Source organism: Lontra canadensis, unplaced genomic scaffold (assembly GCF_010015895.1).
Source record: "Lontra canadensis isolate GAN:19392208 unplaced genomic scaffold, GSC_riverotter_1.0 scaffold55, whole genome shotgun sequence".
Classification (NCBI taxonomy): domain Eukaryota; kingdom Metazoa; phylum Chordata; class Mammalia; order Carnivora; family Mustelidae; genus Lontra; species Lontra canadensis.
This window is the reverse complement of record NW_022631049.1, coordinates 4,849,938-4,876,571: the sequence shown is the minus strand read 5'-3', so window position 1 is coordinate 4,876,571 and position 26,634 is coordinate 4,849,938. Positions and strand designations below refer to the sequence as shown.

General features: G+C 38.3%; 1 protein-coding gene across 3 annotated transcripts in view; it reads right to left on the bottom strand.

The window, feature by feature from the left end:
• The window catches only part of PPP2R5E (protein phosphatase 2 regulatory subunit B'epsilon), a 143,491-nt gene that overhangs the window by 15,617 nt on the left and 101,240 nt on the right, over positions 1–26,634 (bottom strand). For all 3 annotated transcript variants that reach the window (XM_032875239.1, XM_032875240.1, XM_032875238.1), the window contains exons 5-10: positions 20,855–20,947; positions 4,661–4,791; positions 4,479–4,538; positions 3,392–3,500; positions 1,740–1,793; positions 1,586–1,636 (exon numbers count right to left, since the gene is read on the bottom strand). In XM_032875239.1, coding sequence (XP_032731130.1) covers positions 1,586–1,636; positions 1,740–1,793; positions 3,392–3,500; positions 4,479–4,538; positions 4,661–4,791; positions 20,855–20,947 — 498 coding nt within the window. The remainder of the gene's footprint in view (positions 1–1,585; positions 1,637–1,739; positions 1,794–3,391; positions 3,501–4,478; positions 4,539–4,660; positions 4,792–20,854; positions 20,948–26,634) is intronic.

Sequence of the window (26,634 nt, the reverse complement as noted above, 5' to 3'; positions counted from 1 at the left end):
GGTCACCCATACACAGGTACCACTTTAAACCCATGAGCACACACTGACCCAATCTGCACACGGACAAACGTGTGCACAACTGCTCACCATATAGCACAATGAATCCCAGCCTCAGCACCATGGGTCTCAAGAAACAGAGCTCTAATTCCCCCCCCCAAGATTTACCTATGTATTTTAGAGAGAGGGAGAGCGAGTGTGAGCTCGCAGGGCAGGGAGAGGGACACAGAGGGAAAGGGAGGCAAGAAGACTTCTCTGCTGGGAGCCTGACACAGCTGATCCCAGAACCCTGAGAACATGACCTGAACCAAAAATCAAGAGTTGGACGGTTGACTGAGCCACCCAGGCTCCCTGAAACGGAGCTTTTAGGTCACAAAATGGAGCCAAGTCAATAGCACAGTCAACTGTTTTCAATATAATGGAAAACTGACAGAGAAATAAGAACCAGTTACCTATTTAGGCATTAAAAAAATAATAATAATAATTACCTTAGGAAAAAATTAGGCAATTAAAATATGAAAAATGACCATGTTTTCCTATCTTGAGGTGCATCTGGATAGCAATATATAGCTTAATTTTGTCACACAGGTATTAAAAAATTAGATGACTTTCTGAAATTGTGTAAATTAGGGTTTTGAAGAATTGAAACTGATTGAGAAGGAGCATATTACTGTTAAAAGTATTATACAGTAAGTAGGCAGTAGACCCTTGCCATTTGTCAACATACATAGAGTTCTCCCAAAATTCTCTCCCAAATGTCAAACTGACAGATGACCTTTCTTGCTGGGCCATTTTCCACGTGGCCTCTATAGAAGAGGGAGTACAGACATGGCATCCGGCTAGCCTCACTTCTAAGCTAAGACTTACTCCCAGCACATGGCACATACTGGTTAGGTTTTGGCAAAAGTATAAATAATCGTAGGTCAGAAATTTCCAGTTCTGTGAACACCTGAAACTAAAGGTCTATAATATATTTTAAAATTGTACATCTCCATTATATTTTAACGTTGGGTATTTGGGCAGGTTGCTCTAGCATCTATCTACAGCAACACCAAAGCCTCCATCCTAGGAGTGGTCACTAGAAAGGTGACTTTGATAAAGCTAGACAGCAAGACACATGACCATGGCCTGACTAGGGTTTCCCTGGGACTGAGCAGAGCATGATGGAAGTTCAGGGTTCAGGAATCACGGTGGCGGATTCCTAATCACTTAATACTTAGCATACCCAAGCAGGCTACTTAAGCTCTCTATGCTTCAATTTGAAAACTAGTAAAATGTGAATATTTACAGTCCTGCTTTAGAGAGATAAAATGAAGATTGGATGGGACACCTGGGTGGCTCAGTTGGTTGAGTGTCTGCCTTCAGCTTGGGTCATGGTCCCAGAGCCCTGGGGTCGAGTCCCACATCAGGCTCCTTGCTCTGCAGGGAGCCTGCCTCTCCCTCTGCTTATACTCTTTCTCTCTCTCTCAAGTAAATAAGTAAAATCTTTTTTAAAAAATGAAGATTGGATAAAATAATGTATTTTTACACATTGGCTCAGAGCCTGACACTCTAGTAAGTTCTTAACACCCCAACATTAAGCACTTACCTCTTTTTGACTACATGTTTTAGGCCAAAATTTCATTAACCCCCTAATAACCTAAAATGAAAAGGAGAAAAACAATGGCAATTAATTTCCCATATATACTTCATGAAAGGTAGTCTTTTTGAAGTTTTTTGAAATTATAGAAAAAAATACTTACTGGTTCTGTGAGTGAAGGATCTTTCTCCAGAAACTGTACTATGCAATACGCCAGCTGGAGAAACAGAAAAATGAAAGACAAAATTGGAAATGCTATATACTCAAAAAGACTCAAAAGACATATTAAAACTTCCTAAAAAGTTTCTAGACTCTGGTTTTAGTAACTTCATGTTCAATTCATTTTAAAAATAAAATATAAAGTGAAAAAAAAAGCTACTTTTTCAAGCCAAAGATTGACACTAATAACACCCCAGGGGAATTTTTTTTTTTTTAAAGAATACTAAGACATGAAGTATCCAGCTAATGAAAAGCAGAAATATCACAGTCAGTATATTCTGAAAGTATCTCATTTACATACGGTCTAAGCTACATCTCATGGGCTTCCTTTCTCTTTTTGCCAACCTCAACAGTACTGGGTTTTTCTGTGTTTCTAGAAGAGTCCTAGACAAAACGTAGGCAGCACTTATTAAACACCCTGCTGACTGCCTAAAGTGGCCCGTGCGAACTGAAGCAGTTTCATGAAGAGACAAAAGGTTGTACCTGCCCCAGCTGGAGGAGGGAAGAGTTTTACATCTCTGATGCTGGCTCATCTAGGTTAAGAATTCTTTTACACGCTCATGAAATGTGATAGCCTATTTCAAATACTAGAGGCAAGATTTGTAAAAGGGCTCGTAAAGATTATTGGACAAGAAATCCACCCTTGCAAAACATTTTGATGGTGTTCTAAATTGGAAACATATGGACTAATTTTTCCTCGAAACACAGAATTTCACATTTAAAGAGGAACATTGCTCAGAAAAATGTGTGACATTTTTATACAAACTCAAAACATTCCCATTGGTTTGGAAAACTAAAATTAAAATGCCACCACATCATTTATCTGTCCCCTAGTGACATGCTCACCACACAAGGCAGTGTTAGCACAGAAAACAGACTTGGGTCAAGACAGAGTAGGCTCTTTAAAGTAATGGAGGCTAAAACTAAAAAGATGTGAAAATATTGATTTGTTGACTTGTAAGGATGTTTATTTATGCGTATAAAGTGAGAAGGAAATAGTGAATTAACTAGGGGGCAAAGAGCAACTGATAGACTAATGCAAGGGAGGAGATAAAATATTCCAGAATACTCCAAAATGATTACACATGTCCAAAGCTTTAAATCTGAAAAACCCATATATTTGATTGTACGTAACATGTTCAACATGTAATTTCGTGAATTAGGCAAGTCCTCAAAATTCTCAGGTAAAACAACTGAACAAATGCTCCTCCCACTTGAAAAATATTCCCATGGGGTGCCTGGGTGTCTCAGTGGGTTAAAGCCTCTGCCTTCGGCTCAGGTCATGATCCCAGGGTCCTGGGATCGAGCCCTGCATCAGGCTCTCTGCTCGGCAGGGAGCCTGCTTCCTCCTCTCTCTCTGCCTACTTGTGATCTCTGTCTGTCAAATAAATAAATAAAATCTTTTTTAAAAAAAAGAAAGAAAAAAAAATATTCCCATGAGTCTCCTATGCACAGAAAAACAGAGCACACATTTTAATTTTCCTTGGGAGGCAATTTATATGAGTTTTTTTAAACTAAGGAAATATCAATATCAACGAAACACTGAGTTTTGTAAACTTCTAATATTGCTTCCAAAGTAGTTGCATAAAATTCTACCTGGGCATGGAAGAGTGATAAGCTCCTGACAGTGTGTAAAGGGATCAACACTTTCACCAGAAACTGTTTGTGTTCTGCCTTAAGAGGTAAAGCAAAGCCATTGATAATACTAGGAAAAAAAAAGAGAAACATGAATTAGCAGCGTGATCACAACCAGCTAAACTGAGACAACCAGCTCCTGGAAGACCAGGTTAAATCTGAATCAGTTTCGGTTTGGTCCAAAACAACCCAAACCCCACCCAGCGACATTCAAGATTTCTGAGTTACTTCAAAGAATGCATTTAAGTAGGAAGGAAATTTAAGAAAATTTGCTTATGATAATATAGCACAGGCTCTTATGCTCTTAACACCTAGTTAGATGATTCCCAAAAGCTTTTGTAATCAGTAACTCTTTATTTTTCCTGCCCCCCAAAAATCACTGCCCTCCTCACTTATGACCTTTCCAGGTGCAGACATCATTCCTGAAGTTTCTTCTCCAACCAAGAATACCACAGACATGGCAACCCCGCCTGGGGAAGTCACAGAAAAAACCATGTGACTCCACCTTCTTTTTCTCCTCACATTAGAAGAAACTAAGTAATCACACTGTCCAGTCACATTAACCTCCCTTGTCTATAAAAACCTACACAGCAACTGTCTCTTTCCAATTCATTCCACTTCTCCCAGCAGCAGCTGTTTAAGAACTACTCCTGGGTTCATGGCGCCAATGAAAATGGCAATCTTTCCAATTTATTTTAACTTGCTTTCAAAAGATATGGCAAAGGACAGGTAGCCTAGAAACTAACGAGAATAAGATGTTGTGGAGTAACGGGTTTGGGGGCAATGAGATGTATTTTCTCTGTAGCAATGAACGAACTGTTAGCTCTTTCAGTCATTCCAGTAGAATCAGCAATGCATAATTGTGGGACAAGGAGGAACAAGAAATCATGTCTTGTAGAGTCAGTCGGCAAACATGGGAAAGCACAAATTAAGAGTGCCCCATGTACATACAGCAAGAGATGTAGGTCAGCATTTCCCTGTGCCACTTGACTCTCATTCTCAAAACGTTATTCACCTGAGATTAGCAATTAGCTAAAAATGTGCTTACCTTCCTAATATTTCCAGCAGTTCAGCTACACCATTGAAGTGTTCTGTTTCATAAACAAACCTTTTTTCAACAAGAAAAGAAAGAATAAAGTCAGTACACGATGTTCAAATATTTGAAGTTTATTTAACACTTCTATAAAACCACCAATTTTGCTTCTCCTTCTCCCCCCACCCTCCACTTACCTTAGAAAAATATTGTTAATCTGTTTTCGGATAAATGCTCTAAGACCAAGAAATTTGCCATAAATTCTGTGTAAGACTGTTTTTAAGTAGTCCCGTTCCCGAGGGTCTTCGCTGTCAAATAGCTCCAAAAGCTGTTGTAAATGAAAAGACAGTGTAGCTGTCAAAAGTGGGCTCAGGAAAATGATTTAGGAATTCTGCCACTCATTTAAAACCCCTCCCTCCTTTACTTCTTAAAAAATTTATTGAGTATCTATTAAGTGCCAGGCACCAGTAGCCAGTCTTTGGAAAACAGTGATTCATAAGTCAGGTAAGAGGCTTACATTCTAATAAAGAGACAGACACAATAACAATAATCCTAACAACAATAATAAGAGAACACAAATACAGCTTTTAGTATGATCATCATGCAATTTTCTAAGCCACCTACTTGTAGTAACCCTCCCTATAAGGTAGTTTTTGGCCTGGTTGTTTAAGCAGGCTCCACTCCAGTGTGGGGCTTGAACTCACGACCCCGAGACCAAGACCTGAGCTGAAATCAAGAGGGCAATGAACTGCCTGAGACTCCCTGGTGCCTCCCCTCCATGAGGTAGTTTTATCCCCATTTTACAGATGAGGAAATCGGAGTGCAGAAATGTTAGGCAATCTGCCCATGGTCTCACTAATGTATGGCAGAGTTGGGGTTTGAACGCAAGCAATCAAGGCCCTACAGTCTGTCATCTCAGCTGCTGCCCTGTTGTAACATAAACTACCCACGAGCTTACGTTTCAAATACACAGTTAAGAGGAAGCCATCAGCTCTACTTGAGCATACAGGTAAATGAAACAACTTAACCCAAAGCCAACATCCAAAAGTCCCCAAAAGTACTGAAAATGTTCTCTTTGTACAGCTTGGTTCTTGTTACACAAGTGTGCTAACTTTGTAAAAACCGAGATGAACATTTACAATTTCTGTATGTATGCTATATATGAATAACATTTGTTAAGTTTCTACTCATTTTTTAAAAAGATTTTTATTTATTTATTTGACAGACAGAGATCACAAGTAGGCAGAGAGGCAGGCAATGAGAGAGAGGGAAGCAGGCTCCCTGCCGAGCAGAGAGCCGGATGCGGGGCTCGATCCCAGGACCCTGAGATCATGACCTGAGCTGAAGGCAGAGGCTTAACCCACTGAGCCACCCAGGTGCCCGAGGTTTCTACTCATTTGTAAGCTAAAGTTCAAAACTGAATCCTGATATCAACATGTCAACAAAAACACTCGTACATGAGTGTTCAGAGTAGCATGATTCATAACAGCCCAAATCGGAAACAACCCTAACATCCACCAACTCATGCATGGATGAGCAAAATGTGCTCCAATGGACTATTACTCAGCCATAAAAAGGAATGACTACTGATCTATGCCACTGCATGGATGGACCTCTCAAACATCATGCTAAGTCAAAGAAGACGGACACAAAAAATTATTGTAGAATTCCATTTATGTGAAATTATCTGGACTATGCCAATCCATACAGACAGCAGAAGGAAGAATGTCTGCTAAGGACGATGGTGTTTCTTTCAGGCACAATAAAAAATGTTCTGTAATTTACAGTAGTGATGGTTGTACAAGTTGGTGAATACACTAAAAACAATGAATTATAAACTTTAAAAGGGTGAATTTTATGGTATATGAATTATATCTCAATAAAGCTTTGTTTTTTTTTAATGACAGGTTCTGGGCAGGTTCTTCTCTAGCTGAAGAACGAACCTGGAGACTGGTTTGAATTTTACTGTGTTGCTCATATATTCATTATCATCACAATAAAGCATGACTCCCTGTTCATACTTAAGTTGACTTTATAGTAAAAACATTTACTATAGTAAATGTAAAATATTTCAAGAACATATAGGCAGTCTACAAAGGAACACAGACTACCTTAATAACCAAAGAAGCTATCAAGACCCCCATAAGCATGATTCAGGTAATTAAGAGAGTAGGAGAATAACTCAGTGGGCAGTAATCAAATAAATTATCTACTTTTGCTTGCTGCTTTTCTTTGAGCAGAAGACAAAATTATAGACAAAGAATGGCCCTTCAGATAATGGCAGGAAGTACAAACTGAAGGAGAATCTTTAAAATTGGTCAGTGAGACAGGTGCGATTTTTAGCTACACGATGTCATCCATCCAACCACCCATCCAAAAAATGAGTATCTCAAATAAATATGTGTGCCTACTGAGAGCCAGCCAGTGGGCAAGGTGTCAGGGATATAATGATGAGCAAGACAGACACAATCAGCTTTCACAGAGCCTAGTCTAAATGAGGAATATAAGTAAACAAAGAGTGTAAGTGGTTTAGGATGCTAAATACATAGCAGACGAATCTACTGTATTTGGAAGGATCAGAGTGATAGGGAGGGCTTCTGGAGGAAGTTACACCCAGGCTGACCTATGAAGAAGTTAAGAGGCTGAAGTGGAAGGAGAGTGCTCATGGCTGGTTCAACAACACATACCTTCACCAGCAGCCTATCAGATGAGAAGATCCTATTAAAATACCTGCCATCTCTCTGCCCATTCAGCAGCACAATCAATCAGCCAATCAATCAATCTCTGCATATGCCAGGAACTGTCCTTGTTCCTGTGCGCACACACACCACTGAACAAACTTGGAGCCCATCGGGAAAGCAATGCGCAAGTCAACTATACATTTCCACAGGAAATAGTCTAAGAATGAAAGGTATGTGACAATTATAAGTGTAAAAAAAAAAAAAAGTCCCATGGGTTCAGTATCTCTTATCTACAACACACACAAAATGATGTAAGATCTCTAACCTAATCTTATTCCTTGTTGATGGAAATAATTCACATTTTAAGTTCTATTTTTTTAATCTGGTTTCTATTTTTAAGCATTGTAAAAGGATGTAATGAGTAATCTGCAACCAACATAAATAAGAGAAAGTCTGAGGGAGTGTACTGTTAGCAAAACCTGAATCAACTACACTTGTGTATATACTGTTAATCTTAAGAGCTTAATGAAAATAAAGTAATTGAGCAAAAATTATTTAACTAATGTTTTCATTAAGCCCTCAAAAAACATACATACCCAAGCAACTAACTTAAGTCATTTACAAAGCCACAAATAAATAACTAAATATGTGTGTGTACATATATATATAATATTCTATGAGAGAGAAAAATTACAGTATATAAATTACTTTTATGCTGCTCTACAGAACATATTTTTGATGATTTTATGGTGTAAAAGACAAAAGAAAAAGTACAATAATGCACAGGCCCAAAAACGGGGAATAGGATGAGCTCTGATTTCCAAAACAAAGTATGTCTGTGCTTAGTCATATGTACACTCCCCTCAAAAAAAGCAATGAGAAATACAATCCAGCAACTATAAATGCCCAGCGGACTGTACTCCCTACAATATAGCAACAACTTGTTGGAGAAAAGAAGCTGGAGAGTTTCCAAGGTGATTACAGAGCAAAGACAGACCTGCCAACATGCTGACTCCTAGTTTACAAAACCACCCTTCCTGAATTTAACAAACAGGGATGAATCGTACAGTGATATAGCCAAAGAACTCTCCTTTGAGCATCATTTAAAAAATCTACAGTAAAATGAGAAGGGCAAAACAAAAAAGGCAGTTAGGGTCTTCCAATCAGACAGGGAAGAGAAACTTTCTCCCCCAGAGCCTTCTCTGAGATGAGAATAAAGGAATAAAAAAGGAAGAAACACACAGAGCAGAGAGGAGTAGAGAGCAGATGAGACAAATTTGCAAATTTTTCAAAGATGGAAAGGGGATGGCAAGGGGTAACTATCTTGGGTTTCCTCTTTCTCCACTCTGCTAAGTGTTTTTCCATTCTGCCAGCAGGGATGGAAGCCAAACAAGAAGCAAGCCAGTTCACACCAGAGAACCCTTAAAAGGCTTGAGAATTGAAGACGCCAGATATATTTGATGGCAAGGGTGTGGGGAGCGAAAAAGAGGCCTGGTTGAAAGTTTGTAGAAAGAGTAACAAGACCTCCCAGAGCCATGTCCCAAGCAGTGGACTGAAGATTTACAATCGAAGTCTGGAGAGCATAAACATGCAAGTCTCTAGTCTTCAAGACACTGTACACAGTAAAATGAAAAATTTATTGAAAATAAAAGGATTAAATAAAACTCTGCATGCTGAAGAATGAGATGTTTGCTGTCTCTTAGAATGAGACTAAGCCCCCAAAATTCTAGATGAAAGTAAGGGATAGGAAGGTCCCTTTTGAGGGACCTCAGCCTCAGCCTCTTGACAGCCTCAAGAGGAAACACCTATTGATACCTACTGATATTTGAGAGTGTCTTGATGAAAGAGCAAGGTCACTGCACAGTGTTCTAAGTGTCTCTCATCTGTGTGCACGCACATAGGCATGCGTGCACAAACACACACGTTCCAACGAGGCTCTTAGATGGCCCTGAGAAGCCTCTTTGATGACTAACATGTGACTATGAAGCCAAGGATCATCAGACATCCTAACATAAAAGATGGAGACCAAAACAATCATGAAGAACTCAGAGGAAATAGCCACAATGCAAGTAAAAAACAAACAAACAAAAAAACCACGGAAAAGAACTTATCCTCAGAAATAAACAAATCTGCTGGATCCCTGAAACAAAACCAGAACTGTTATAGACGAATATTCAGAAAATAAAAAAGGACTTCTGGAAATTCAGGATAAAAAGTTCAGAAGAACTGGAACATTAAAATGAGCAAATGTATCCTGAAAGTATAACCAAAAGAAGACCATTTTAAAGAAGAAGATAACTAGAGGATCAATTCAGAAGGTCCAACACGTTCCAAAAAGGCACAGAGAATAGATACAGAGACACAGAAGCAAAGAAAATGAAATTATCTGACAAAGAATTCAATGCAATTAAAAGAAAAAAAAAAAAAAGAACATGAGTTTCAATATATATAAGGGCCATTATGTTCTCTGTACAATTAATAAACAAAGACCTGCACCAAAACACATAACTTTGAATTATCTGGACGCTGGGGACAAAGAGTAGATCTCAAAAGCTTAGACAGACAATAGGACACTGTAAAGGATAAGGAGTTCAGCCGGTGCAGGCCTCCTCAATACCAACACCAGAAATAGAAGACAATCTAGAATTCCCTAAAACTTTTGAGGAAATATGGGTCCTACCCCATAACTCTATATCTGGCCAAAATATCAATCAAGTATGTGGGTAGAATAAAGACATATTTAGAGAACTAGGTCTTGAAAAATTTATATCCCATTCATACTTTCTTAGGAAGCATCTAGAGGATGTATCCTGCCAAAATGAAAGAAAGGGAGATAAGCCAGGAAAAACACAGTACAGAAGAGTGGCAAAGGGAAGTCCCAAAACGACCACTGTGGCTACAGCCTAGGGGAAGCCACCAGTGCCGACTAGAGCAGGATGATGGGGCTCCAGCTTCAGGAAGGAGGCCTCCAAGGAAAACAATGGAACTGAGAGGCTGGCTGATGCGTGGGCCAGACTAAGAAGAGTTGTACGGTGCTCTCAGAAAAGAACTGAGCAGTGAACGAGTAACCCATACACAGGAAAGCAAGCATGTGAAAAATAAGGCACATTATTCATCCCAGAGGTTTTCGAAAAAGCTCTATAAGAAATGCAATCATAGTCTAAGATGTGTCTTGGCTGAGAACAACATGTACACAGTCCTAATTGTAATTGTAGCAACACTACAACTTCATTTCATTAGATTTTGTGACATAACTAACCACATTTTTAAGATGTAGACATGGGAGATACAGAGGGAGACATACATTGATTTACAGTAGGAAAAGTTTTTCAAAATCAAGAAACAGCAGTACAAGAATGCCTGTTAGAGATATGGAGATACATAGAAGCAAACAGCTAAAAGACTTGAATGTGGTTACTTCTAGGGAGTGAGACTCAGCTGGGGAAGGACTGAGGCAGCAGACTGCTATTTGTCTTAAAAATCCATATAAATATACTTGATTTTTTTTAAAAAGACATTACTTATTAATTTTAAAAAATTAAAGATTTATTTATTTGAGACAGAAAGGGAGAGAGCACGAGCAGGAGGGTCCGAGGGAGAGGGAAAGAGAACCTCAAGCAGAGTCCACACCGAGCAGAGTCCAATGTGGGGCTCATTCCTACGACCCTGAGATCATGACCTGAGCTGAAACCAAGAGTCGGATGCTTAATCGACTGCACCACCCCAGGTGCCCCAATTAAAACTTTTTAAAAATTAAGAGCAAAAGGCTTGAAACAAAAAGCCCAACTGCCCTCTACTATGATAAAGAAGCAACTACCATGCCCCATTCCATGTAAAAAAGATTTTAAAGAACATCAGAAATGCTTAAGTAAACAATCAGTGAAATTGCTATTCTACATCTATTTTACATGTTTTCATGTAAATGCTGTTTTCATCCAAACTAAAATCAGGTCTCCATATTTCTGGCTTTGTTTTTAACTTTAGCTCTTCTACCACCTGAAAAATACCTTCTGAATATCTTTGCTCATGAGAAAACCGTCCAGAACCAAGCAGCAAGAGCCAACAGCAGCCTGACTCCAACAAATGAAAACAACTCAAGAGGACCAAGCCATCAAATGAGCTGATCTACGGGCACCACTGAGAAACACAGTATGGACAAAAGATCCAAAGGTTACACATTACAAGCTTTTAGCAATTCTGACTTCAAGACTCTTCTGGAAACTCGGTAAAAATTTCAAAGGTGTAAGTCCTTTAAATATGAACAAATCTGCCAAGTTGCAATGCTTTTATTTTCTTCCTAATTTCAGGCATTCTTCCCACAAACTAGAGAAGTCCATTCTTTTCTCCCTCAAGCTTTCATTTAGACAACAAAAGCTGGCGATTTAAAATTTTAAGACAATCAATTTGGTCAGCATTTCAAGAGTGGTTATTCTACATAATGATGCACTTAGTGGCATGCAGGCAGGGACTAGCTACATAATTTGTGGGGCCCAATGCAAAATGAAAATGCAGTGCTCCTTGTGCAAAAACCACAAAGAGTTCAAAACAGCAACAGCAAAGCATGAAACCAATAACAGGGCCCCTCTCGGCATAAGCTGCACCCCGCAGAGCTGGCTCTGGACGCAGGAGCCACAACGCTGAAGCCCTTCTCCAAGGTTGCTACACTATAGGATGGACTGGATGGGGTGAGGTGAAGAGGAGCCTTCTTAATTGGTAATGGCTATCTGATAAAATTCCTGATCGACTAAGTTCTCTTAAGTTTTATTTGCTATAGAGACTCTGAGAGAGAAATGCAAACATTTTGACATACTCAAGGAACTTGTTGGGAAAATAGCTCTTTGTATTAGAGCTGAGATTCAAGGCCTCGTGGAATTTATTTCAGTTTAGAACTTAAAATTTTTTAACCAGTTGGTTTGTGTCATGTCCAATGTGTCTTGAGTATTTATTTATTTATTGTCTTGAGTTTTTAAAGCACAATAATAAAAGGTGACTTTTAAGGACAGGGTAAACTATCTGCATAATTTGCATGATAATTACGGCACCTTTCAGCTAAATATAACTGCAAATGTGAAATACAAATGCTAAATCGCAATCTCCAGCAGTACATATGTTTATGGGGACGCTTGAATAGTATGTCTCTTAGCAACCACTGACTGCTTTTCAGATTTGCAGAGTGGTTGAAAGCAGTCTTTAGAAATATGCTACTAAACTCTTGCCACAATACACCCAGTGAAATAATTCAAGGTTTGGCAACCCATCTTTGGCGGGGAGGGGGGGCAGAGCGGAGATCATAAAGAAACCATTTTCCCAACTGTCCTAACACAGAAGAAAATTATCTTTATTGGGAAGAGACACGTTCCATAAGCCTAAGCCAGGCTGCACGCTTTATAGCATAAAGGCAGTTACTATGTCTAAAATCAACATTACCATAGACAGGAGTGCACTAGGTAATCAATTGACTATCCTTGATAATCTGACAGCTTTCTTGTGTAAAGACTTAGATTAAGTACATAAGAAATGCTAAAGGTTATGTAAATCTAGATTTAATAAAAATTACAATGAAATTTAAACAAGTCAGTCAGTCATACCGTTCTTAAATTAAAAAAACAGCAAACTCTTCAAAGGTACATACAAGTCACAGAGAGTTTTGTCTGGCCCACACAAAAATCTAGATTTCCAGGTTCTCTTGACCTCTCTAGGTCATTACCATTTCGGTCACCTTCTGTCACACCTAGACTACTCCATTACCTATCACTTGTCTGGACTCTGTAAAGATCTGAACGTGTTATCCCTGTTTTTCACCTGTTAAAGGTATATGATCCTGGCACTAAAAAACATTTACTTCTTTTTTTTTTAAGATTTTATTTATTCACTTGAAAGACAGAGATCACAAGTAGGCAGAGAGGCAGGCAGAGAGAGAAGGGGAAGCAGGCTCCCCGCCGAGCAGAGAGCCCGATGTGGGGCTCGATCCCAGCACCCTGGGATCATGACCCGAGCAGAAGGCAGAGGCCCCAACCCATTGAGCCACCCAGGCGCCCCTAAACATTTACTTCTAACACTGGAAGAAATCAATGATGAAATGAACCCAAGGACAGGAGAGACCACATTTAACATCTGAAAAAAAAAAAAAAATCTCAATAACCAGAGAGGAGCCATATAAATAGAGTCCAAAGGGTTTCTTCGATTTTTAGAATGGTTTAAGTTGGATTTCAAAGAATTCATAACATGTTAGTTAAGATGCTGATAGACCAACACCATATGACTTCGCAGCCTGAGGCTATTCTAGAAGGCATTACAAAAGAAGATTCATTTTTTTTTAAAGATTTTATTTATTGACATTTGACAGCCAGAGATCTCAAGTAGGCAGAGAGGCAGGCAGAGAGAGAAGTGGGGAAGCAGGCTCCCCACTGAGTGGAGAGCCCGATGCGGGGCTCGATCCCAGGACCCTGGGATCACGACCTGAGCCGAAGACAGAGGCTTTAACCCACTGAGCCACCCAGGCGCCCCCAAAAGAAGAGTCTCAAAACAAGAACTGATCCTAATCGAAATAGTAGTTATAGCAGTAACATAACATTTACTGACCAATGACTCCTGTCAGGAATTGTTCCAAGTGCTATGTCTGTATTCGCTTATTAAATCTCCACAACAACCTGAGCATTGTATTGTGGATATTTTGCATCTATTTTTCAGATGAGGAAACTGAGGTAAGGCAGTCACAGAACCTGCCCAAGGCCATGCACTACAAAAATGCCAGAGTCTGAATTCAAACCAGCACATATACACTTAACCACCAAACTATATAGCTTCCTGATGAGGACAAAAATTAGTATTGAAAAGAACTCTTGAGGCAATACTGGCAGCTTTCCATTGAACTTCAGATTTTATTTCATTTTATATTTTTTTATTTATTTGTCAGAGAGATGGAGAGCACAAGTAGGCAGGGCAGCAGGCAGAGGGAGAGGGAGAAGCAAGCTCTCCAGCGAGCAGGGAGCCCGATGTGGGGCTCGATCCCAGGACCTTGGGATGATGACCTGAGCCGAAGGAAGACGCTTAACTGACTGAGCCACCCAGGCACCCCAGAACTTCAGATTTCAAAAGGGCATATACATATATAAGTGATGAAAGGAAGGAAACACAACAAATGTGAAGTACAAATGAATGGGGCAGTCTTACAGAAACAGTCTTAGGAAGCCTAATGCATAGAATTAGCTGAGGCTTATGAGAAATGTCAGGCAACAAAATAAGAATGTACTTGTAATCTAGATATTTTTACTACTCATACTGATGATAACATACATGTTCACTATTTTTTAAATGTTAAAAAATAGAAAAATACAAAAATTAGAAAGTGGTGATCATCACATATAATCACATTCTACCAGATGATTAATAACAATTTGGTGTACTGCCTTCCAAAATTTTTAGTGCATATACAAACACTCCTTTTCCCTAAAATAAGACTCAGATTCAAAAAAATTCATACTGTTCCAGAACGTGCATGTTTCACTTAAAAATAGATCATGTGTAGCTCTCATTCTCTTTATAATCTGAATATTCCATTATACGAATGTCCATGGTTTATTCAACTAACCCCTACTGAGGAACTCTTAAATTGTTTCCAATATTTCTAATAATTATTAATAATGACACATTCAATATCCTTGTACGTATATCTTTGTGTACCCATATGACTACTTAAGGAATTGCTCAGTGGATAAAATTTAAGTTGACAGAATTTAAATTGATGGAATACTATCAGTTTTCCTCTTCAGAGGGGTATACCAAGTTAATATAAATATATATGCACAATACACATCCCTATTTATCTATGTATAGGTACATTTTTGTGGGTTTTTGGCATACTAAGAAGGGTCTTTTCCACCCAAGCCTCTGCTATGTTCCAGTCTCCCACTGTATCCATGCCACACTGGTTTCTCATTGTGGTGGTTTTTCTTTTTTTAAGATTTTATTTGTTCATTTGTTTGTTTGTTTATAGCACACGAGTGAGGGGAGAGGCAGAGGGAGAAGAGGGGCAGAGAGAGAATCTCAAGCAGGCTCTATGCTAAGGGGAGGGCTCATTCTCACAACCCTGAAATCAGAACCTGAGCCAAAATCAAGAGTTGGATGCTTAACCGACTGAGCCATCCAGGAGCCCCTATGCCATACTGTTTTCATTCATGTACCTTTATAGTTATAAGCATTAAACATTTGTATGTTTTAGTATCTGATAGGCAAGGGATCATAATACTTTTCTTTTTCAAAAATCTTTTATTTCATGAATTTTTGAAATTTTCAAATAAAAAATCTACTGAACTACTGTAATTTTTTTAAAGATTTTATTTTTTATTTGAGAAGGAGAGAGAGAGAACATGAATGGGGAGAGGGAGAAGCAGACTCTCCTGTAAAGCAGGGAATCTGACATGGGATGCAATCCCAGGACTCTGGGATCATGACCTGAGCTAAAGGCAGATGCTTAACTGACTGAGTGGCCCAGGTGCCCCAAAACTACTGAAATTTTAGTTAGAACTGCACCCAATGTATAAATTAACTTGAGAGTCTATGGATATCCTCATGATGGCAAATTTCCCATCTAGGAGTATGTTATTTATTTAAGGCTTCTTTGCAAAATTTTCCTTTAAGTTTCACTTTTACATTTCATTTCAAAAGGTGGAGATTTTTAAATTAATACTGGAATCAATAAAAATAAGATATTCTGCTAATGTGGGTAGATAATATAGTATGAGGAGTATATAAAAAAAGGAATTAGTATTTAATGAGCAACTATTATAAACCATGCATGGTACGAGCGGATGTTTTTACAAGTCAGACCATTTTATCTCATAATAAGTCCACCTGTTAAAAGAGAGGTCACCATTATAGCCATTTTACAGAAGAAAACACTGACGCTCAGAAAAGTAAAAAATCTGCCCAAGTTTTCAAGTATTTGTTTACAAGTGAAGGGAGGGAGTCTGTCTTTGTATGTATAGTGCCAAGTCAATTAAGCAGATTTAACAACTGTCAGTTTGGGGGCACATCCTATTTTCCTGTCACCTCATGATACAAATGAGGAGACTCGAGCTTGGACAGAGAGTGCAGTAACTGGCTGAAAGTCACACTGCCAAGTAGGTGGGAAAGCCAGGGTTTTAAGGCGATTCTGTCTTACCCCACAGCACATATTCTTAGATCCTGTAATATATACTACTTAAAGTACACAGAGGAGTCAGGATGCAAATCCACAGCTTGTTAACTTTCTTTCCACTACATCATGTTGAAATAGCTCAATTCTTACTTTTGCTTTTGTCTTTATTGATGGGAAAAATGAGAGTCAGAATAGACTGTAAAGAATACAGCTAGCTGCTATAGAAAATAAGGTTTAAATCTCATGGCTAGAATAAATTATGTCTAACTAAATAAAAAAGTTTTAAGTTGAGATCACCAAAATTCCTTTTGAGAATCCCCAGAGAATAAAAAATCTGCTCAAAGAAGAACGCAATCAATGTCATCCCAACGTGCAAGAGGGGAAGGTATGAGTGTTCTCATGTCATAAGAAAACCAGGCTTAGGTACAAACACACCAGGACTAGGTAGCACAATGGGGGGCTGTGGGGAGAGAAACAAGCAGGGGAAAGCAGGGGTGTAAATAATGAATAAGCTGGCTATAGGATACATAAAGGAAGGAGCTGAAGCTCAGAGACAGGTAAGGCGTGGTGGCAGGAGGAAAAGGCAGTGGGGAGGGGCGAGATGGAATCGCAGCAACAATGCCTTAAGTTCCAAAAGGCCAACCAGGTCTCAGGTTGGAAACAAATCTCCCAGAAAAGGAGCTCAGGAAAATTACATAGGGGATTGAGACCCCACTCCTAGAGGGGGCTGGGATTCCAGGTAAATCATCAGTAGACTAACGGGTAGGAAAAGGGGCAGCAAACCAATGTAACAGGTTACCACCATGAATGAACAGGGTATTCTGGAAAACGGCAGCTAATCGGCACCCAAGGTTTACCCCAACATGATAGTTAATGCTCTGTTAGTCATATGATTACATTTAAGTACCACCCAGTGGAGTTACTGATTTTGCCAATACTCTGCCTATCCCTTTCCTGACAAATTCAGGAACTTCTGGGAGCCCTGGGGTGAAGGTTGAGTTCAACAGACCCAGCCGAGGGAAGGTAAAGGAGGCAAAGGTTGTAAAAAATGAGGCAAAGGCTATAGAAGGACTCACTATATACTTGATTTCTTGTCTCTGGCAAAACTCAGAGACAGATGATCAATCACATGGGTTGTAAGTACTTGGGACAAAATTACCAATAAATAACAGTAGCCCCCCAGGAGTTCATGAATGTCCCAAGGCAGATGAACGGCCTTCCTTTTTATGAGAAAGTCTCAAGGCATAGATAAGGGGATGCTGTAAAGACACAGTGTTGGCTTCTACCAGAGCGTCTGACAGTCTCTACACTCTCCTAATGAACAACAACAACAAAAATTTTTAAGCATTTTTTAAAAAAAGATTTATGTATTTATTTTAGGGGCAGGGAACAAAGGGAGAGGAAGAGAGAGTCCCAGGCAGACTCTACGCTGAGCAGAGAGCCTGACGCAGGGCTCGAGCTCACAACCTGAGCCGAAACCAAGACTCGGATGCTCAGCTGACTGCACCCCCCAGGTGCCCTGAACAGAATTTTAAAATGTAAGAAGAATGATGCTATTCTACAGTAAATTTCTAACAGGTCTGAGGATGGAATCCAAAGACTGCTGATTAATGAACCTGTGCTAAAATAGAGGAAAGTCGCTGAAGACATGCCGAAGGCCTCTGTCACCAGTGCTGGCTATTCTAACAATTTTAATCCACGACCAGAGACAAAACCAACAGCTACTAGCACAGTTAAGAAAGTCAAAGATGTGATAAAGATGGAAGGCACCACGAATACAGTGGAAGACAGACTCAAGATAGAGAAAGACTTCAAAAGGCTTCGAAGAAATGATATTCTGCAGGAATCTATGTCAACGCCTACACTTAGATTAAAAGAGAAACTGTACAATGAACAAAAAACAAGGGAAAACATATCTTTACAACATCATGCATAAAGCAAATTAGAAATCAGTTCAAGGGGCGCCTGGGTGGCTCAGTGGGTTAGGCTTCTGCTTTCGGCTCAGGTCATGGTCTCAGGGTCCTGGGATCGAGCCCCGCATCGGGCTCTCCGCTCAATGGGGAGCCTGCTTCCCCACCTCTCTCTCTGCCTGCCTCTCTGCCTGCTTGTGATCTCTGTCTGTCAAATAAAATAAATAAAACTTTAAAAAAAAAAAAGAAAGAAAGAAATCAGTTCAAGACCACAAGCTTATAAGTTAACAGTACCATGGAGCAGCAAGAATAGCTAATAGGACTTGCCCTTTAAGAGACCCACACAAGGGAATGTAGAACCCAACTCTAAGCTGTGGGGGACCGGCCAGGCTCAGGACGCTATGTTCAGACATAGACATCACTTTTAAAGACAAATGGACACATGCTGAAGATTTCCAAAACAGACAAACAAGATAGGGCTGACAGAAGTAAGGACGCAGTCTAGAGCAGAGAATGCAAACTGACAGCTGCTAAGCTAGATCCAGAAGGCAGATGGGTTTAGCTCACCAGAACATTTCACATAAAAATCTGGATTTGTTTCTCTTGTGGGGGGGATGTTGTCTAACTGAAAGAAGAGGGGCAGCCAAAGCTCCCTTTCATAGAATACCTGTCTACCTCCTATTGTCTGACACCCGGTCACCAACTTGTTAGAAATGAGGCTACAAGCATTTGAGCTGCTACTCTACTCCTGTTCCTAGGAAAAAGCCAAGAGGTAAACATAAGTGCTGTGTTCTAAGACCTGAAACGTTATGTCCAAACTAGTGAACACTAAAGGACTAGTCTGGGAAAATAAGGCCAAAGGGTACAAGGTATAGGGAGGTTCAACATAAAGAACTTTCTAATAAAAAAAAAAAAAACAGAACAATCTGCCCAGATACGTGGTCTTTCCTCACTAAAAAAGAGTAAATGGGAGTCACCCCTTCTCAGGGTCTCAAGAGACTAACTCATTGGGTGAAGAACTAGAACAGACAACCCAGAACACCCCTTTTCAAGTCTGGGTTTCTCTGATGTTTTAAGCTTATAAGCTTTATTATCACCAGTACCCATCAACCACGAAGAACACAGTGAGCTGGGCTGGGCCTAGCATGCTTTTCACGTAAAAAAAGCACTGGCTTCATCCTGAGATCCTAGTCCTTACTGTTTCCATGTAAATTAAACACAGCCTTCACTATCTGATCTTCTTGGGAATTTTAATTTACCATAAATATAAAGGAACTTTAATATTTCATTAGTGTTGAGAAGTGAGGGCTAGTCCTTGAAGTCATTCCAAGTTACAGTGAGGGGAATCACAAGGAGACATCATGATACAATGGATAGAAAACCAGAACAGGAAATGTGCTTGGGAAAACCTGAAGAAGTTTCTAGACATCAGTTTATTCATCTACAAAGTGGGCCTGAAATTTAGCTGTGTCTGTTTTAGATTATGGTATGAATGAAAATAATGCATACAAAGATGCCCTGACAATTACGGAGTGCTTTATAAATGCAAGGACTTTCCAATATAAAACACAGACCTGTTACGTGTTGCTTTTTTGTCTGAAATGCATTTTGCCTTCTTGGTATAAAAATCTGGATCAGTTGACCTATTTACCCAATGTTCCATGTAACCACCTATTTACCTACCTCTCTTTTTCCAAAGCCTCTTTGCTAAAACCTCACTTTTCCAAAGCCTCTCAACCGAACACATCCCAAATTCTAAATTTATTAATTGAATTAAGGAGGGGAAATGAGGTCATCACAAATGTTATCAATCTTTATCCAGGTAAGACACAGAAGACCAACTTCTGGCCAAAGTAATATTTGAACTTTGAAGTTCTGCTTACTGGCTCACTAGGAGATAGATATTTATTCTTATCAACATGAGGTGTTCATTAATCACTTAAAAAGGAGCTACAATACCCCATACACCCGTTGGCTCAAGTACCGATTTTTATAGATGAATGTCAACAACAGGACCAAGAAGGTGTTACCTAAAAATTCAATGTCATGAACATTCCCAAGTTCCAGGTAAAAAGGAAGATGTGGTCTATTGTTATAAAATATAAAATGGCAAATCAAGAAGAATACACACCCCGAGAAGCTCCAAACAGATGGGTGAGAGTTAATCACGTTAGAGGAATTTTAAGGTATTAAGCAGTGCTATTTCCTAGCTGTGAAAGCTCATTAGTATCTGACTTCATTCGCTGAAGGTTATTTATGCTCTCGACCATGCTTATTCAGTTTTAACAGATCTACGCAACAGTTCCTTAAGAGTCCTTTTATGCAAATAGGAGTTTTCAGGCTACAGAAAGATTCACACAAACTAGAGGTCCTATAAATGAAATTCCTTTATTATTAAATTTTAAGAAACTGCAGAGATTTAGGCATTATCATTCGTTGTTGTTTAAAACGAAATTAATTTCCATCAATAAATTAACAATAAGTTGAAAAAGTACCTATTACTTTTAACGTGCAATAATGGAACTAACTTATGTATACAGTATTTGTTTAAAAGGTGATATAACCACTGCGGAAAGATTTTTAAACAACGAAGAGAAAGGTAAAGTGTTACAACTGAATAACGAATATATGCAACCATGAAACTTTCTCTGCTTTGCTTACCTGTAATACAAATTTCTGATCTATGTATTTTTTGGCAATGCTGGGTTGGAATTCTTGGCTTTCCAAAAATCGTATGAAAAATTCATATACAAGCTGCAACAAACAGATTATAGTTAATTTCAAATTATAATTCACTGAGCGTAGTATCAAAAAAAACATAAAAAGCCTGTAACACTAAAGCTGACAGGGCTTAGAAAATTGAGTTTTAACATCAGTTATAAACTATGCTAGCCCTTCTTGTGGCTCATAGTTGCTATTATGTTTTTTAACTTTTTAAATTAAAAATCTGAAAATACAGCCAAACAAAGCAAATAAAAATCCCCCACTGCCTCACCATTTATAACCACTGTTAACAATTTAATGTATGAACCTCCTGATTTTTTCTATATTTCTGCAACATATCAATGAACTATATTTTTATATAGTTTTCAAGTTACTTTTACCATCTAAACATACAATTGATGTCAATAATATCTAAGCTATCATTCTTAGTAGCTACAAGTAGGCCATTATACATAATTTATAATGAATAATTCCATTATTCATAATCGATTTAACCAAATGTTTGGACATCTAAATAGTTTCTGATTTACTTCTACATCAAATTATGCCACAATGTGTATTATGTAATATACATCAGGGTGCATTTGCTCAATTATTTCACAAGGAAATATTTCTACAAGTGAATTGTTAGGGCAAAACATATCCAAACATTTTAGGATTTTCAACACCCACTGCTAAATCTCCTTTCAGAAAATGTATGGCAATTTACACTCCTCTACCCAATACATGATAGTTTATCAGAATACTCTCATCTGCAAGGAATAAAAATATCCTCATCTGTAGAGTCAATCTAAAATAATCATCCTGGTAAACAGTAGAAGATCACTGTTTATGCTCTTTGCAAAATAAATCTATGTTAAAGTATACATTAGATCCTGGTGGAGTATAGAACAGTATATAAAAAACAGAACTTTTTTTTTTAGGTAATTGATTAATCTTTTTTTAAATTAACATATAATGTATTACTAGCCCCAGGGGTACAGGTCTACAAATCGAATCACCAGGTTTATACTTCACAGCACTCACCATAGCACATACCCTCCCCAATGTCCATAACCCCACACCCCTGTCCCTCCCTGCCGCCACAACCCTCAGTTTGTTTGTGAGATTCTCTTATGGTTTGTCTCCCTCCCAATCCCATCTTGTTAAAAAGAGAACTTTTAACAAGAAACAGACAGGCACTGGGTTGGAAGTCTAGCTCTGTCCCTTACTAACTGTGTAACCCCAGGCAAGTTCATTTCTCTAAGACTGTTTCTTCACCTGAATAACAGGGAATGACAATCCCTAAGATTAAATGTGATAATATATATAAAGCACTATGCACAGTGACTAACACACAACACCATTATCACTTTTGCCTAAAAACAGTGTTCTCAAACCTTTCAGTCTTGTTCCTTTACATTTAAAAATTGTTGAAGATTCCAAACCTTTTGTATATATAACATATATACATAAAAATATATATATTTTTACATATGTAAAGTCAGAAACACAGCCTGAGAAAATTTAAAATACATACTTACTATTTCATTTTAAAGCAATAAAATATATTACATATTAACATATGTTAATGTGGGAAATAACTTTATTTTTGTGGGAAATAACTTTATTTTCCAAAAAGAATTACTAAGAAGCATTATTTTTCTTATTTTTGAAAAATCTCTTTGAGTATTAGAAAACAGATTATTGTCTGCTTCCATATTCAATCCGTTACAATATACTGTTTTGGTGGAAGTATATAAAGAAATCAAGCCTCATGCAGATCTAACAGTATGAAAAAGGATGAGTATTTTCATAGTCTTTTCACATAATTGTGAAAATTCTTCTTTGATACTACACCAAAACTTGAGTTTCTTAAACAGAAGTTGCAATGCAGCATCTGAAGCCAAAATCAATGAATTTTTCATACTCTGTAAACACTCAATTCCAACTGTCTTGAATTTCTAAAGGATTTTTACCCATGCATGGTTTCCTAACATCATTCACTGGCCAACTGGAAAATACTGGTTCACCGAGTTATACAGATTTTTCAAATGCTGACAAGTTTTATTATATAGTATCCAAAGTCCTATTCCTTAAAATCTCCAATTTTATCAAAAAGTCGAAGTTTTGATAAATGATAACGTTCAAGGTGACAGCAGAAAGTAAGAGTTTTCCAAAATTACAATTCTAAATTTTGCTTGAATGCTCTAATTTTATCAGTTGTTTTGTCTATTTTCAAGAAAACACCCACCAAATACCCAAGACAGAACTAGTTTGCCAGACATTCCTTCCAGTAAAAATACTTCATGAAAAACCTGCTAGTTTAGCTGGTAGCTCAAACAATCACATAAATGCTTTAGCACAAGACAAATTGATAAACTTCAGTATGTAGTCACTGGGCTTTGGGCATACTTCCATTTCCCTCTTTGTTACAAAGAGTATGTTTTAAATTGTGTATTCATAGGTCAAGATTTAATATTTAATTTCATAATTTTTATTGCTTTTCCAAGAACATTTTTAAATGAAATTGCGTTTTTTTTTTTTTTAATTGTCAGCCCACGGCAGTAAAGAATATGATTACAAAGCCAATTTGCCACAACCATCTTGATTTGTGCTAAGGCAGCAGCAATTTCAACCACCAATGCTTTTACAACTATCCATTCCAAGGTCAACACAGTGAAAACAGCAAATAGCACAGTAATATTATGAAACTAGTTTTGACTTTGCAGGCCTGAAAAATCAGGGCTCAGGGTCCCCCAAGGGTCTGCTGTTACCACTAATCTAAACATATCATACAGTAACCTTACAAGACTTTAGACTCTAACTTAACACTTAAATTAGGTATTCACATTAGGATTTTACTTTAAAGTAAAAAAAATAAAAATATCGTTTTTCTCTTTGAAACTCTGAATTTGAAAAACTTCTTGTCCAATGATCTGAACATCATCAAGCTATATTTCTACACATAATAATATGACTGAGCCCCCAACACCCTCTAGAAAATAGTTCTTTCTTCAATACACTAATTTTTCAACTCTTTCTTTTATAAATAGAATGTCAGCCTTATTCAAACAACCCATAAAAGGGGTTTAATTCACACAAAGTGGAAAGATTCTCATCTTGCAGGCCTGACTTGTGGGCTGGCAGGGCTTTCTAGCGGGACCGGCAAAGTGCTCCCCTCTGGTCCCTTGAAAGCAGATACAGTTTAAAAGAGTTTGGTGGAAACACTTTAGACACATTTATTAATAAGCATAAATCTTCTCTACACTTATGAGACAGATTTTTACCTCAGAATCAAAAATCTCCCTTGAATTTCTAAAGGGAAAGAAAGACTAAGGACTGAGAGAATAATTTCACTGTTCAAAATCACATTAAGTGAATGCTCCAAGGAACATGAGTTAAAAAGACTTTTTAGCATTTCTGTTTTTCAGTCTCAAGTGTAAAGCACTCAAAACAATCCCCTGATTGTAAATGGAAGTCCTGCAAAATCATATTCTACTAGAATTACAGACCCAAATACAAAAAACACACACACAAAAAACCATAGTAACTATGCAATACCAGTTTAAAAGATACCAAGACAGATAAAAGATCAAATAACACACACACAGTATTTAAACTAAAAATCTGTGGATTTAAATTTTTTTCTATTTTTCTTCAAGTTTATGTATGTATTTGAGAGAGAGAGAGCAAGCAAGTAAGGGGAGGGGCAGAGGGAGAGAGAGGATCTCCAGCAGACTTCCCTCTGAGCACAGAGCCCAAGACACAGGGCTCAGGGCTTGATCTCATGACCCTGAGATCATGACCTGAGCCGAAATCAAGAGTCAGACACACCAAACAAAAGTTTGGGCCACCAAACTTTTTGCTATTTTTAAATATCTCCAAAGATCCATTATTTGGATCCACTATTGTAGTTTCGTATGGGCCACAAATTTAAACCAGATCAGAAGCGTGCAAAACAGTCAATTGGCCAGGCTCGTTGCCCCCATCGCCCAATAACCACATCTCAATGCAATTTTCTTGTTGCGTACTATTATCAGGTATCTGGTAATAAACGCTGTGCTTCCTTATAAAAATGTGATCCAGAAGAAGCAGCCCCTGCTAATGCTGGAGTAAATAAAAAGTGGAAAGGTCAGAGAAAGTGCTCTGTTTTGGTCAGAAAAATATTGCTGGATCAATTAAAAAGTAAAATGTTAAATTTAGTAATAACTCACTATCACATGAATGACCTGTCATGAACAGATAAGATTTCTTGAATGCTCAGTGAGTGCTCTTATCAGTATTAAACCACCTACCAGTGAAAATGGAAAGGTGACCAATTTGTAGAGTTAGAATACATAAGAGAAACACAGGAATCTTGAGCACAAAGACCTCCAGAAAGGAACAGTTGAAGACAACAGTGTGCCTACTGACTTGACCTTTATTACAAATGAAGGTTAATTTGTGAATTTTAAAAGTAGGTTTCCTTTACCTGATCCAGTCTAAGTCATATTTTCCCCTAAGCTAAAGCAGGGATCAGAGGCTTATAGGCTTGAACAGGGTGTCAACACAGATGAAGCCAGCCCGTTTTGGAATACACTTTGTGACTTTACATCATAAGGGTAAAGGTCTCATCATCGCTCCTCATTGTCGCTTTGGTTTTACAGTTTCAGGTGAATTAACAGTTAATGCTCCTGTAGGAATGACACAATGTAAGCTAGAGATTTTTGGTGACAGAATTTAGTTTCATAACTTTAGAAATTAATTTAGTCTGTATTTTACAGAGTTATTAAGCTTAGGAAGGATTCACTGAAATACTCAGTTCAACTTTACTGGGCTTTAGGGGAAATTTATATCTCTGATGATCATGATTTAGAGCATTCAAAAAGCTCTTGCAAATGACAAGAGTAGTCTACTGTCTCTGGGATGTAGAGAAGTTGAAGCTTTCTTCCTATCTTTTCCAACCATGAGATGTGGGACTTTCCTGAAGAGATTATCTTATTTGTTTTGGTCTTTAAATTTCTTCCAGACTACACTGCACTTTAGGAACTCGTGCCAAATATTAGGAATAAGACATGACAAGAAGTCCACCTATTCAAAAGAATGATTTTTTTAATTTTAATTTTTGTCAATCTGGGATACACCATGAAAAGCACAAATAATTTTCTTAAAATTTCTTAGATTGCAGATAGTATGTCTGACACCTTTAAAAAAAAAAATCAAGCAGTTAAAATAGAAATCAGCCACAGCATTTTAACTTATTTACTCAGTCTTGGCATTGGCAGCAGGAATACATATGTATAACACACCCGAGTAAGAGCTGAGGAAATGGAGGCCCAGAAAGCTCTCTCCATAACTAGGGGAAACGGCATACATGTATATCTGTAGCAACCTTGAGCTACCAAAGCAGGACAGGGAAATTTGCAAACTGATGTCAAAAATTCTGAAGTGGGGAAGAAAGAAACTTTAAGACACCCTTTAGGCCTCACCTCCCGCAGCAGTTTTCTGCTCTTCTCAAAGTCAACAAGTAGCCATGAGCACACTTCAAAGATACAATGGCTTCTGCCTCTGGCTGAAAGTGTACAAGGTTTTAGCCCTTCTCTACCACGCCTTCCCTCCTGGCTGGTTGTCATCCAGCCTCCGAGGACATTCTAACTCAATGGAAAGATAGCTTGGGGGAGCATTACATTCACATTTCCTTGTTCTATTCCTTTGGAAATGTTGGCCTGCAGCGCAAGCCACCAGGAAGGGAAGAC